At 51.3% G+C, this 11,657-nt stretch overlaps 5 protein-coding genes across 5 annotated transcripts; 4 read left to right on the plus strand and 1 right to left on the minus strand.

Annotated features, from left to right (window-relative positions):
- Nucleotides 1–2,711: 2,711 nt before the first annotated feature.
- Nucleotides 2,712–7,792, plus strand: VE01_04393 (uncharacterized protein). The gene is made up of 2 exons (XM_059463612.1): nucleotides 2,712–5,220; nucleotides 5,479–7,792. Exons 1-2 carry the CDS (start codon nucleotides 3,381–3,383, stop codon nucleotides 6,924–6,926), a joined length of 3,288 nt encoding a protein of 1,095 aa, XP_059319762.1. The 5' UTR covers nucleotides 2,712–3,380; the 3' UTR covers nucleotides 6,927–7,792.
- Nucleotides 7,793–8,130: 338 nt separating this feature from the next.
- On the minus strand, nucleotides 8,131–9,003 carry IMP3 (Small subunit (SSU) processome component). The gene has a single exon (XM_018273868.2). The coding sequence runs from the start codon at nucleotides 8,933–8,935 to the stop codon at nucleotides 8,384–8,386; it is 552 nt and encodes a 183-aa protein (XP_018131094.1). The 5' UTR covers nucleotides 8,936–9,003; the 3' UTR covers nucleotides 8,131–8,383.
- Nucleotides 8,952–10,227, plus strand: VE01_04395 (uncharacterized protein). Its single transcript, XM_059463613.1, has 3 exons — nucleotides 8,952–9,275; nucleotides 9,345–9,730; nucleotides 9,804–10,227. The coding sequence occupies exons 1-3, from the start codon at nucleotides 9,116–9,118 to the stop codon at nucleotides 10,017–10,019; spliced, it is 762 nt and encodes a 253-aa protein (XP_059319763.1). The 5' UTR covers nucleotides 8,952–9,115; the 3' UTR covers nucleotides 10,020–10,227.
- Nucleotides 10,228–10,517: 290 nt separating this feature from the next.
- VE01_04396 (uncharacterized protein) lies at nucleotides 10,518–10,828 on the plus strand (the record flags this gene model as incomplete). The annotated part of the gene is made up of 2 exons (XM_018273870.1): nucleotides 10,518–10,530; nucleotides 10,590–10,828. 2 exons carry the CDS (start codon nucleotides 10,518–10,520, stop codon nucleotides 10,826–10,828), a joined length of 252 nt encoding a protein of 83 aa, XP_018131096.1.
- A 260-nt stretch (nucleotides 10,829–11,088) lies between these two features.
- VE01_04397 (uncharacterized protein) lies at nucleotides 11,089–11,546 on the plus strand (the record flags this gene model as incomplete). Its single annotated transcript, XM_018273871.2, has 1 exon — nucleotides 11,089–11,546. The coding sequence occupies one exon, from the start codon at nucleotides 11,089–11,091 to the stop codon at nucleotides 11,410–11,412; it is 324 nt and encodes a 107-aa protein (XP_018131095.1). The 3' UTR covers nucleotides 11,413–11,546.
- Between the last annotated feature and the right edge of the window lie 111 nt (nucleotides 11,547–11,657).

Below are 11,657 nucleotides of genomic sequence, written 5' to 3' on the forward strand. Positions count from 1 at the left end.
GTTGGAACGCGATAAGATGTTGGTTGTATGAGAGTGTCTATGCGCGATCGATCGATCAACAGGGTCCATGCGCCAATCACCCCCAAGGGTGCATGTTTATGAGGTGTTTTATAGGATAGGGAAACAGATAGATCGTATTTTTTAACTCAACTTGTTGCAGTGGTGATCCAAAAGTCTGAAGAGGGACTGCGTAGAGCTCAGGGTTTAATACTAGCAGCCTAGTCTCGTAGATCTGTTTGGGTTATTTGTCAGTAACTAACTTGCTAATTGCAGCCCTAGGTGATTAATCGCCCTTTACTTGAATTATGTTCGCTGTAATTGCTGTTGTTATGTACAATCCCTCATTAGACTTTTGGTCGATACGACAACTGGTATTTGAAAAGGGTGTTATGGGGTTTGTTTGGTTTTGTATTTGTATTTGTATTTGTATGGTGGCAAAAATAATAACAAATAAATAAATACACATTTAAATCCCTATCAAAATAAACAAATCACCACATAAATAAATAAATAAAAACCTAACAAATGATTTTAAAAAACAAATAAAATTATTATCAACTAACGTCTATGATTCTTTATTTTTTACAATCTAGAGGGATGATCCTGATCTGGAGTCGAATCTAGACGTTGATTTCTCAATTATTGACATCCGTGATAAATCACTGTGGAGCATATTTTGGTATGGCGTGGGCCCCAAAACCCTCCCACCATCGATAAATCGATAAGAACCGACAACAGGGGTTGTCCACGACCCCGATTACGAGCATCACCACGCCGACATATCGCGACTCGCCCTCTGTCCTCTATCCCCTCTCCTCTGAAACTTCAGCACGACTCCCTACAACCCATCGCACCTCATCCGGATCCCCAAACCCACAGTAACTGAACTGAACCCTCCCAAAAAAAAAAAAGCGCAACTGAAGACCCGACTCAGCCAAATATTCAGGGGTAAAAGAAAAACTGAGACTCGCCACACACACACACCGCACCGGACGCAAGGGCGGCGAGGGGGAGTCCACACCGTCATTTTGACCGCCATCTCCTCTCCCTCCCCATCTCCCGTTCCCCCCGCCGCGGAATACCCCACTTATCCACCACACACGTCCCCGAAAGGAAATTGTGGAAAAGAAATACGTCTCTGCACAATTTCCGCGTGTTTGTTCGTGCCCTGCCCCTGTCTCCTATTTTTCTTCTCTTCTCCTTCTGGGGGGGGGGGGTGGGCTGGTACCTTTTTGGGGGGGGAGGGGGGCAGGGGAGATTGGGAGGTTGGAAGGCAATACTTTTGTAAGTAGGTATTTTTTACGGGAGACTCGGAGGTTGGGTATGTACTGTTTTCTGTAGAGTACGAGGTGTGCTACTAAATATTGATTCTTGGAGACTGATAGTTTGTCTCTTCCGTCGTTAGGTCTGATGTCTGATCCCTCGGTCCTCCTCCGTTTGTCTTGCCCTTTGCCCTTGGTGTGTCACCGAGCTCGGCTTACCTGCTTCAATCCCCATCACTCCTCAATCAGCCGACCTATCTCCTGCAGCCGGATAGCGAGAGAGGGGAAAAGAAAAGTGAGCGGGAGTGTATCGATTGTGCACACCACCTATCGATTGCTTCCCGCCGCCGCCGCATGCATCTCATCGCTGTCTCACACGCGCCTCCTGAACCGTGAGGACCTGGCCTGGCTGGTGGCTGGGTGGCTTCTGACCAGGCGGTGGAGCGATGATGACTGGACTTGACTGGGGATCGACCGCCGGCTGGCGGCGGCGGGGGCGCGCGCGCGCGAGCGGTGGGAACTGGGGATGGGAAGGGACGGGAAAGGGCGGACCGTGGGTGATGAGCGTGAGCGGCGTGTGGTCCTGTCCACCGCCACACCGCGCGCACTGTTCGGTTCGTCCACACCCACATGTCCACCGCTCTTGTTCGGGTTTTCGAGTTTTTCATTTCAGGAGAGGCAAGGGGGCAAGGGTACAGGGAGGATGAGGGTCGATCGTTGTGGGTGGTGTCCGGTTTTTCCGATTTTTTTACTTCGACGGACTTGGGGGGGCTTGTACTTAGCCCCCTAGGGTCTACCCGACGGTCGGGGCGGCCCCTGGATTGTGATGCCTGAAATAGACGGATGTGTCTCGGCAGAAGCGTTGGTCGAGATGAGATGGGGATGGGGGGGAGGGGGGGCGAGGGTGTTGGACGCGTCTTATTGGCTGGGAAGTGGGGGGGAGATCAAAACAATGATGTTTAGATGGGATGTTTGGGTGGTGGGTGTTGCATGATGCTTGAGATGATGTTTAGATGATGATAGATGATCCTTTATGATCCTTTATGAGGGTTTAGATGATGTTGATCATGCGAGAGGGTTTGTTTACATTGGGTATTTTGGTTTGTTTATGGTGGTGCTGTATGTTGGATTAGAACCTCAAAGAATGCCGGAGAATGCCCAATAATGCCCAAAATCTTCAACAACCCCTCAGAAACATGTCTGTCGCGGCATTGTTTTGAATTTTGACTTCTTTTGTATCGTACCGCTGCAGATAAACGCGTCGTGCCTTGACCCGTCGACGTTGTAGACAGAAACTAGACAGAATCTAAACACCCACTAGTCCTAATCAGTCCAATAGTAAACAATCCCAGGTCGCGACTTCCCCGTACCCCCGTCCCTGCCTCACTAGCGCCAACCCGCGTAGGGGAAGTCGCGTTCCCGGCCTTGTCCCTTCCTATTTCGATCTTTAAACACCAAACGCACACCCACCCGCCACTCAATTCTCGATAACTTCATTTTTCCATACAATCCATACAATTACACATGAATGTTGCTTCGCGCGCGCATACGACTACGCGCTTAAGGATTCAAGAGAGTCGAGGGGGTTGAAGAAGAAGTTGTTGTTGTTGGTGTTTGTTGTTGTGTGTGTGTGTGTGGGGTGCATGAGGCAAGACTGACAGATTGTTGGCTACAATAAACATCTCTGGCTTGTGTGTGTTGGCAGAAGGATACTATACATGCATGTCACCACTTCGCCACGTTGAAACGCTGACTCCAAACCGCCTTTCGCTCTCGTTCGCCTTCGATCATCCTCATCTACCATACCAACATCTCGAAGCAAGAGAGTCTGTTGCCGCTCAAGACACTACTATTCCACTGTTGCCTTGATCATCTCCATAGATCTATACCGACGACGCCGACTCCCACAAACCAACCCACGACAAACCTAAAACTACAAAACCAACAAGCTTTTTGACATCTACCTTGGATGTCAACCCCTCATCTATCAGACCATCTCCCCCTCTCGCTATTTTCGATGAGCTGAGAGATACAATCTGAACGTGCAAGATCGAGACCGCTCGTTCTTTCATACCGCTTACCAACCACATCACTTGACATCTACTGCTTCACCATACAATGTCATACTCGAATAGCGGTGGCGGCACGCTTACCCTACCATCGCCAACACATGTTCGCCATGTTGATGTCACCTCAGCAGTAAGATCTTTGCGACGCTCGCTGTCGCGATCACCATCAAAATTTAACCTCAAAACGCAGAGAACCCCCGCACAGTCGCCAAAGACACCTTTATCTCCCTCGCCTTTATCCCCAGGGTCGCCCTCGGGACTTGGCCAAACACACCACAACTTCTTTGGCACACCAACCCATGCGCCTTCGCCACTAGCGAAGCCCTTCCCGCCAAGCGTGAAGTTGTCGCTGCGCTCAGCGAATCGCGCAAAGAACTCACCCACAACATCTAGAGTGCGCACTTCTCCGAGGAGTCCACTAAAACGCGTCTCGACTAGCGAGTCCAACAACCGCCTTAACTCACAATTCCCACTCGGTGTGACACTCCGAGAAGAATACGAGATGAAGAAGTGCGAGAACACCAGACCTACCGAACCCAAGAATATGGCGGCACAGAACCGCGAGAAGAATACGCTCAACCCTGAGATGAGCGCTCCAATCAACCAAGCGCTGGCAAGATTGGAGGGGACAAATGAGGGCACCACTACGCCAACTTCGACATCTAGCCCGTTGAAGCGCAGTGATGCGATTATGAACCTGGACCAGGCGAGTCTAGGAAGCCCAGTTGCAAAGCGTAGAAGCTTGCACGGGTCTGGGACGTTCGGATCTGACTTCAATGTCTTTGATCACGGACCAACGTCATCACCAAAATTTGATATCCACGATGATACAAATGTGCCAGAGTTTGAGTTCTCCGCACAATCTGTTACGGGATCGACTTCATTCTCTAGCATGCCCAAGAGGTCATCATCTCTGCGCAAGTCGACTTTACAGCAGCGCCAGGAGAAGAGCGCTTCGTGGGGGAAGAGACAGGCAGTATACGAGTTATCCTCACTGTCAAATGAGTACTCGACGCCAGCACCACCGAAGAATAGGCCGCGCCTTTCCTTGGATCAGTTCATGCCACCTATGTCTCGGGATAGCCCATTCTCATCACAGGGCGCACTCCCAAACCCGTCGATGCACATGTTTAACCTCCAACCCACACAGAAACAACACCCACTATCTAGGACGCTGACTACCTCTTCGTCAAGCTCTAGCATGCCAGATGACTCGCCAACCCACATTCCCGCCAATTTCGGCGAGAACCCGAGGCCAAAGCTGGACTTCTCAAAGTCTCTGCCTGTGGGTGCTCTGCGCCCTATTGCCTTACAGACCATTGCTCGGGAAGAGTTTGGCTCGAACACGTTCTCGACACCCGAGAACTACAAATCGGCGAAGCCGAACCCACTTGCATTCATGTCTACTGGGCTTATCTCAAAGGTCAACCACCACCCGGAAATTATGCCCCGCGGAAACGGCAAATCGAATATGCCCGATACTCCGTGTAAGAAGCCACTCAATGGTTTCAACACAATGCCTGCTCCGTCTGTTGCAGGAAGTGCCATTGCGAAGGCTCGGCACATTAGGCACTCTTTTGGCGCACCATCCACTCCATTCAACGTGAACGGAATCCAAGGCGTATTTGGCATGAACAGCAACGTATTTGGCAGCTCCTTCGGGAATGGAGGTCTTGTTCGACGCGGTAGCTTTCTCAGCATCGATGGCGATGAAGACAACCAGAACGACAGCCAGTCGGCCAGCGATTACGAACTGCCACCAACCCCTACCAAGCAAGCACTTACCAGCAACAACACCAACCGCGGCAGCCCACATGGACTCCGATCTCTCCAACTTTCGGCATTTGGCAATGAGATGTCAAAGGTCTCCTCAAGACCAAGAACAAGCAGTAAGTTAAACCTACTTACTACCTTCTGTGACCCCGAGGACAACGGCGAAGATTTTCTCGACCCGGATTCTCCCTCTCTTCCTGTGTACAATTTCTCTCCTAGTCCTTCTCTCTCGATGCCGTACCTCGGCCGCTCTCAAGTATCCAAGGGGCCCAAGCTGGAATTCCCGGAGTCTTTTCCTACCAACTCTCTCGCTTCTCCCTTCGTCAGTCCTGTCTCGAAACCGGACAATGCTAAATTTAGTCACGTGGCTCCAGCCTCTCCTCTGGACCGCATAGATTTTATTGAGAAGCGCGCTCCACAAACACCAAGTGAAGATGCGCTGCCGCACGACGCGGGCCGTTTCTCGATTTCGGCTCGGAAGGCTCGCCAGCTCGCAAGGCAGGGAAGTGCAACGAGCGGAACTATGCCACCACCGGCAACACCAACGACTGGCAAGGATCTCCAGACTAACGGAGGTGTTACTCCTGTTAACGGATCTGCGCCTGTTGAAGTGGACGAGGTCCTCACGTCCCTGTTTGAAACGGTTGAGAAGATTGGCGGAGGCGAGTTCTCGGACGTCTATCGCGTTACACAGCGTCAGGTCACCCAGGCCAAGGAGCAGTCGTTCTACTTGGGAACATCGGATTCTCCACTTGAAGGAGGATCACCACCATCCCCAGTGCCGGACCGTGCCTTCGCAGTTAAGAAGTCTCGCGCTCCGTATACGGGAAACAAGGACCGTCAGCGCAAGCTGCAAGAGGTCAATGTGCTCAAGGCACTCGGACGCTCGGACCATATCATTCAGCTTTTCGACAGCTGGGAGACGAACGACCATCTCTATATCCAGACGGAGTTCTGCGAAGAGGGCACTCTGCAATTGTTCTTGAGGAATGTCGGTATGAAGGGTAGATTGGACGACTTTAGAATCTGGAAGATCTTGCTTGAGCTCGGACAGGGTTTGCGTTATATCCACGACGCTGGATATCTGCACTTGGACTTGAAGCCGGCCAACATCTTCATCACGTTTGAAGGTGTCATCAAGATTGGCGATTTCGGAATGGCAACATCTTACCCAGCACAGCAGGGAATCGAAGGCGAGGGAGATCGTGAGTATATCGGACCCGAGATCCTTCTCGGCCAGTATGACAAGCCGTCGGATGTCTTTGCGTTTGGCCTCATCATGCTCGAAATCGGAGGAAACGTTCTGTTACCCGATAACGGACCAACGTGGCAGCGACTTCGGTCAGGCGACATGAGCGATGTTCCGAGTTTGACTTGGAGCAGCGCCAGCGCCGTGTCCCGCGACGCGACTGGCATCCCGGTAGACGATAGCGACACCAGCATGGACTCGTATCTCAGCGACGACGAGATCGAGCGCGACCTGAAGTCTCAACGCATCCAAGGCAGGAGGCGCAACTACAACCCTCCTAAGCGCTCGACTTCGCACGACCCAGCGAATCTATTTGGATCTCTTAGGCGCGGCGAATTGAACAATGCCCCGGCGTTCATGAAGGACCAATACCACCGCGGCGCCCTCGATGGACTCGTCAAGTGGATGATCACTCCTCGTCCTGAGGAGAGACCCACAATCCACGAGGTTCTGGAGTCGGAAGGTGCTCGTTGGGTCGAGGCTCGTCGTCGTGCAGGCGCCACTGTCTTTGAAGGCAACTGGGGTCCTGGCGATGACGTGCTGGCCGACGACGCCGAGATGATCGATGTTTAATCCCCATATACCCTTCAATTTTGGCTTATGCCACGCAGCTTCTTTGCTCAGCTCCTCGACTGGATAGGAGATTTGAGACGAGGAAGTTGGATTGGGGATTGGACATTCGACCACCGCCTCAACTGGATACGCGCCTTTTATGATTCTACGCTTGTTGCTTGCCCTTCTACGCCGCCGACGCTCCTTACGACGACCCCTGATTTGAGTATGTGTTTACGACATGATTGTTTTTTACGCCTTCGACCACCTTTTATGATGATTTGAGATTTGAGATTTTTACTGGCATCGCGGAGCCTTGAGAAAGGATGAGAGATATCCCGGATACGAAATAGCGTTCTTGTTTGGAATGCCCCCCGTTTTATAACGACAGCGATTTGTGCTTGGGCTTTTGATTTATTGGTTTTCGAAAAAGAGCGAGGTTTATTGTTTGTGCTTGTTTCCCGCGGGAGGCCCCTGGAATTGGGGTTTTTTATCATCTCGCGGATTACGAGGAATCTTTTATGCAGGGCTCTCTCGTAACACTTCTCCTCGTCCCGAAGATAGGGAGTGGGAGAGGGGGTTCCTGATGCAAAAGAAGGGAATATAGTGAGATCTCCCGCGGGATTTGATTTTTGCGGCACGCATGGACGGGGAGGAAAATGTGGTACATTTTGCTGGTTGTGTGTTTGGAGTATATCTTTGCTTCTGCTTCTTGTTTGTGCGAGAATGGGGGTGCATTTACGGGACATCTGGAAATGATGACTTTGTTAGAGTATTGTGTGTATGTACCGAAAGAACGGATTAGGAATGGGAGGTGGATTTGAGAGTTGAGAAGGGGATGGAAGGGGAGGGGGGGATGGATGATGGGGATAGATGGATTGAGGGATGGGATGAAAGGGAGGGATTGCGGCTAGTTTTTTCGGAGAGAAAGTACTATGTGGCATTTTTTGCGCGGACTTCCGAGCGCTCAATGGCCTTTCGGGCTGTTGGTCGTGAAGGGGTCTGTATGCTTCTTGCTGTGGTGTGCTTGCTTTGCTTTAGCTAGATTCCTAGGTCAGAGGGGCTGAGCTGAGCTCTCTTTTTGGGGGCTTGGTGGTAATAGGAAGTTGGTGATCCAAAAAGTATAATCGTCGCTCGTGTGTTTGATGTGAATGTGAATGTTCATGGCAATGTGGATGTAGACTTGAGCATGTTGGGGTGGCATTTTGTGACTGGGACTTTGGGTGTGTTGATTGGTATATTTTGTAATTGAATTCATATCCCTAACGCCGACGCTATGCATTTCAAAACCCCTTCTGTAACTATCCGTACCCATCTCCTCTCTGTAGCTGAGGGCTTCCCTTGGATCTTTCACCAGCCCATCCACCGCATGAAGTTCTCCATACGCCCAGAACACTCGCCAGACCTCCCAACTGAAATAGAGTAACTCCACGATCCCAGCCCTCGCAAACACCATCTCCACCGCCTCAACCCCCTCCTCACAACAAATCAAAATCATCCAACTTCTCCCTATACTTAAGGATATTCCTCCGAATCTTACTCCCATCCACCCACGTCACAAAGTCCTCCATACTCTTCCCCACCAGATACGCCGGATCGGTCACCGCCTCCGTCCCAACCCTCACATGTCCCTGCTCCACAATCTTCGTCGCCGCCTGCACCGTCTCCGCCATCCTAAGCCTCGTCATCACAACCGGTAACCTCCTCCTCGCGAACGCGGAAACGGTAACACTATTCTCCACCGCGGATAACTTGGATGTCGTCGCGAGAATCCCCATATCATGCAGTTTATTGAGGAGTAAAGCTTCGTGCTTCTGGCGCACGGGGTCGTCGGGAGGGAGAGCGGCGAGCTTGTGGGCCAGTTGGCGCAGGGAGCCGCAGATGCGGTTGTATTTCTGGTAGTCGGAGGGGTTTTGGATGGCGTAGCGGCGGAGGACGGCTGCGTCGCGGTGGTTGTTGTCAGAGGCGTAGGTGGTGAAGTCGACCTTGCGGAGGAGCTTGGACTCGTGGTGCTTGAGTTTGCGGACCATCTTGTCTGAGGTCTGGGTTGTGCTGCTGGTAACTGGGGTGGTTGAAGATTTTCGTGAGGAGGCTGATAAGAAGGCTGAGATTATTTTTTGGGTAGGTCGTTCCTTCCGTTCGGAGAAACTTTTAAGGTAGCCGGAAAATCAATGTTCCGCGGTTGCTAGATTTTGGGGGTCCCGGTTAGTATGGCTTCAGGACGACGACACAAGGAGAGGAACGTAAATCTCGACGACGACGCAGTTATGTTGCCGCTGAGGTTACAATGCTTTAAGCCCGTCGTGGCAGCACGCCAATTAGGCCTCTGCGCCCGTGCAGCTTTCTCCACCGGCACCAGGTCCTTCGCTGGTACGCTCCCCATCTCCCTCACCCTCACCATCAAAGAAAGCCAGACCACTAACCCTCCTCCTCCTCCAGACTCCTCCTCCTCCTTTACCTCCCCAACAGGTGCCAGCCAACCCGCCCCCCGCGCCAACTTCAACCCCCGCCCCCGCACCCTCTCCCCCGGCAACGAGCGCGCCTCCCAAAACCTGCTCTCGCTAATCGACCGCACCGCGCAGCGCAAGGAGCGACAGCGCACCCAGCGCACCGCCGCGCACGCGGGTGGCAGCTCGGCTGAGGATCTGGCGCGCCACAAGATGGCGACGAAGGTCACGAAGCAGATCTCGAGGCGATGGAAGACTGGGGATGTGTACGCGCCGCATGATTTGAGCGAGGTGGAGATGAAGAAGTGGAAGCAGAGGGGGAAGCCGGCGGTGGATGTTTTTGATGTTTTGGAGCTGGATCCGTTGGTGGAGTATCGCGTGAGTGTTTGCCCTGTGCTATGTGGTGTGGTGCTGTGATGTTGTGGTGCGGAAGGCTGATGATTGTGGACAGAATTTCGCGATGCTTTCGGAGTATATGACGCCCATGGGAAGGATTATGCACTCGAATGATACGGGGTTGCGTAGTAAGAACCAGAGGAGGATTGCTAAGGCTATTCGCCGTGCTGTTGGCATGGGATTCATGCCGTCGGTGCATCGTCACCCAGAGATCTTGATGAAGGAGAGCACGAGGAGGAACGAGCCGCTTAGCCGTGAGACGAAGGCTTAAGCGGATTGATTTGATGGAGATGGGAATGGCACCTGTATGTTAAGTTGTGTACATGGTACGTGGCTTGTGGGAATATAAGATGGACTCGAGGGGAGAAGCATTTAGAAGGACGATGTAAAACACAGGGTTGTCCGTTGTACAATATAAATCTTTTAAGAGCACACTCTCTTATGTTGAATTTGTCAATTCTATACACTATATCTCAAGCCTATATATGCTTTTCATACTCGATACACCACACCCCTCCGTTGGTGACGATTTCTCTCTGATTTGCATTAGGCCTGGCGAGGCAAAACTGAAAATCCGAGATGCAGTTCTCCAGACACAGTTCCTCAGACGCAGGTCTTCGATCCGCAACCTTCCAGACTCACTATCTAGGATACATCCATATTTTCCTCTGATAAAGTGAGACCTATGACATATTCTAGAAGATGCTGCGCACTTGAACCCTATCTAATGGGGCGTTAGATCACAGCCGCAGACCAAAAACTGGCCAACATGGAGTTTGATAGTATGAAAGCCTAAGACACCGCTGAACAGACATCAACATCCTATCTCTGAAACGAACAGCTATGATCGTTGGGCCCTCGATTCTAAAAGAGGTATTTGGACCGCCACCTCCGATGCCTATGGTAGTAAAGGGCCTCCGACTACTCACTGACACAAAGTGGCCGAAGACAAAGAGCCGCCGTCCCCGAGTCTATATCAGAACACTCTGCGCCGCCACAGTCTCAGAATATGACTCCGACGAACAATGGATTTTCGAGAACAGGACGACTGTTCAGGTTTCAAGTCTCGAGGACCAATGATGGCTGACCATGACCTGTTCACCGTTAATGTCTAGCTCTTGGCCCCTTCCGAGGTCGACAACAATTCAAGTGAGAGCAAAATAGTATAAATACTCTCCAAGATCTCTCGATATTTCCTCATCAGTTCTCTCATCATCAGTTTCCTATTGCACAATCATACCCAGACTTCTTCTCAAGATCTCTAATCATCATATTCTCATTCCCACAACCACACCCATCCACAACTTCCCATGCTGGTTCGCCGCACCCAACACATCAAAATGACGTTCCCAAAGCGCCCCAAGAAAAGATCGAAGAGCTCTTCCAAAAAGAGTCAAAACAAGACCCCGGAGCAGCCTCCGCAGCAAAGCTTCCGTTCAAGCAGTCAAGTCCTCTGCCCTAAACGGGACAAGAGACGCAGTGGCGAAAAAAGCTGCCGCATCAAAGCCCATCCGACTGTCCCTGGTGGCCGCTACTGCGACAGGCACCAAAAGCTGTGTCGTCTTTGTGAGGGCTCGCCGAGGCATAAGATCACTGAGAAGTGCCCCAGTTGCATGATCAGGTGGAAGAAAGAAGAGCTGGAGAAGAAGACGGAGAAGACCTAGATAGGAATCAGAGAAAGAAGAAGAAGAGGAAGACCAGAAAGAAGAAGAGGAGAAAAAAACAGACAAAAAAGAGAACCAGACAAGAAAAAGAACAAGAGGACGAGGAAGGAAGAGAGGAAAAAGAAAAAGAGGAGGAACAAGAAGAAGAAGGGGAACAAGAAGAAGAGGAGGAACAAGAAGAAGAAGAGGAACAAGAACAGAGGAAATAAATTGGACAAGAAGAAGAAGAAGAATTACACAATGAG

The sequence above is a fragment of the Pseudogymnoascus verrucosus genome (assembly GCF_001662655.1).
Source record: "Pseudogymnoascus verrucosus strain UAMH 10579 unplaced genomic scaffold scaffold_17, whole genome shotgun sequence".
Taxonomy (NCBI): Eukaryota; Fungi; Ascomycota; class Leotiomycetes; order Thelebolales; family Thelebolaceae; genus Pseudogymnoascus; species Pseudogymnoascus verrucosus.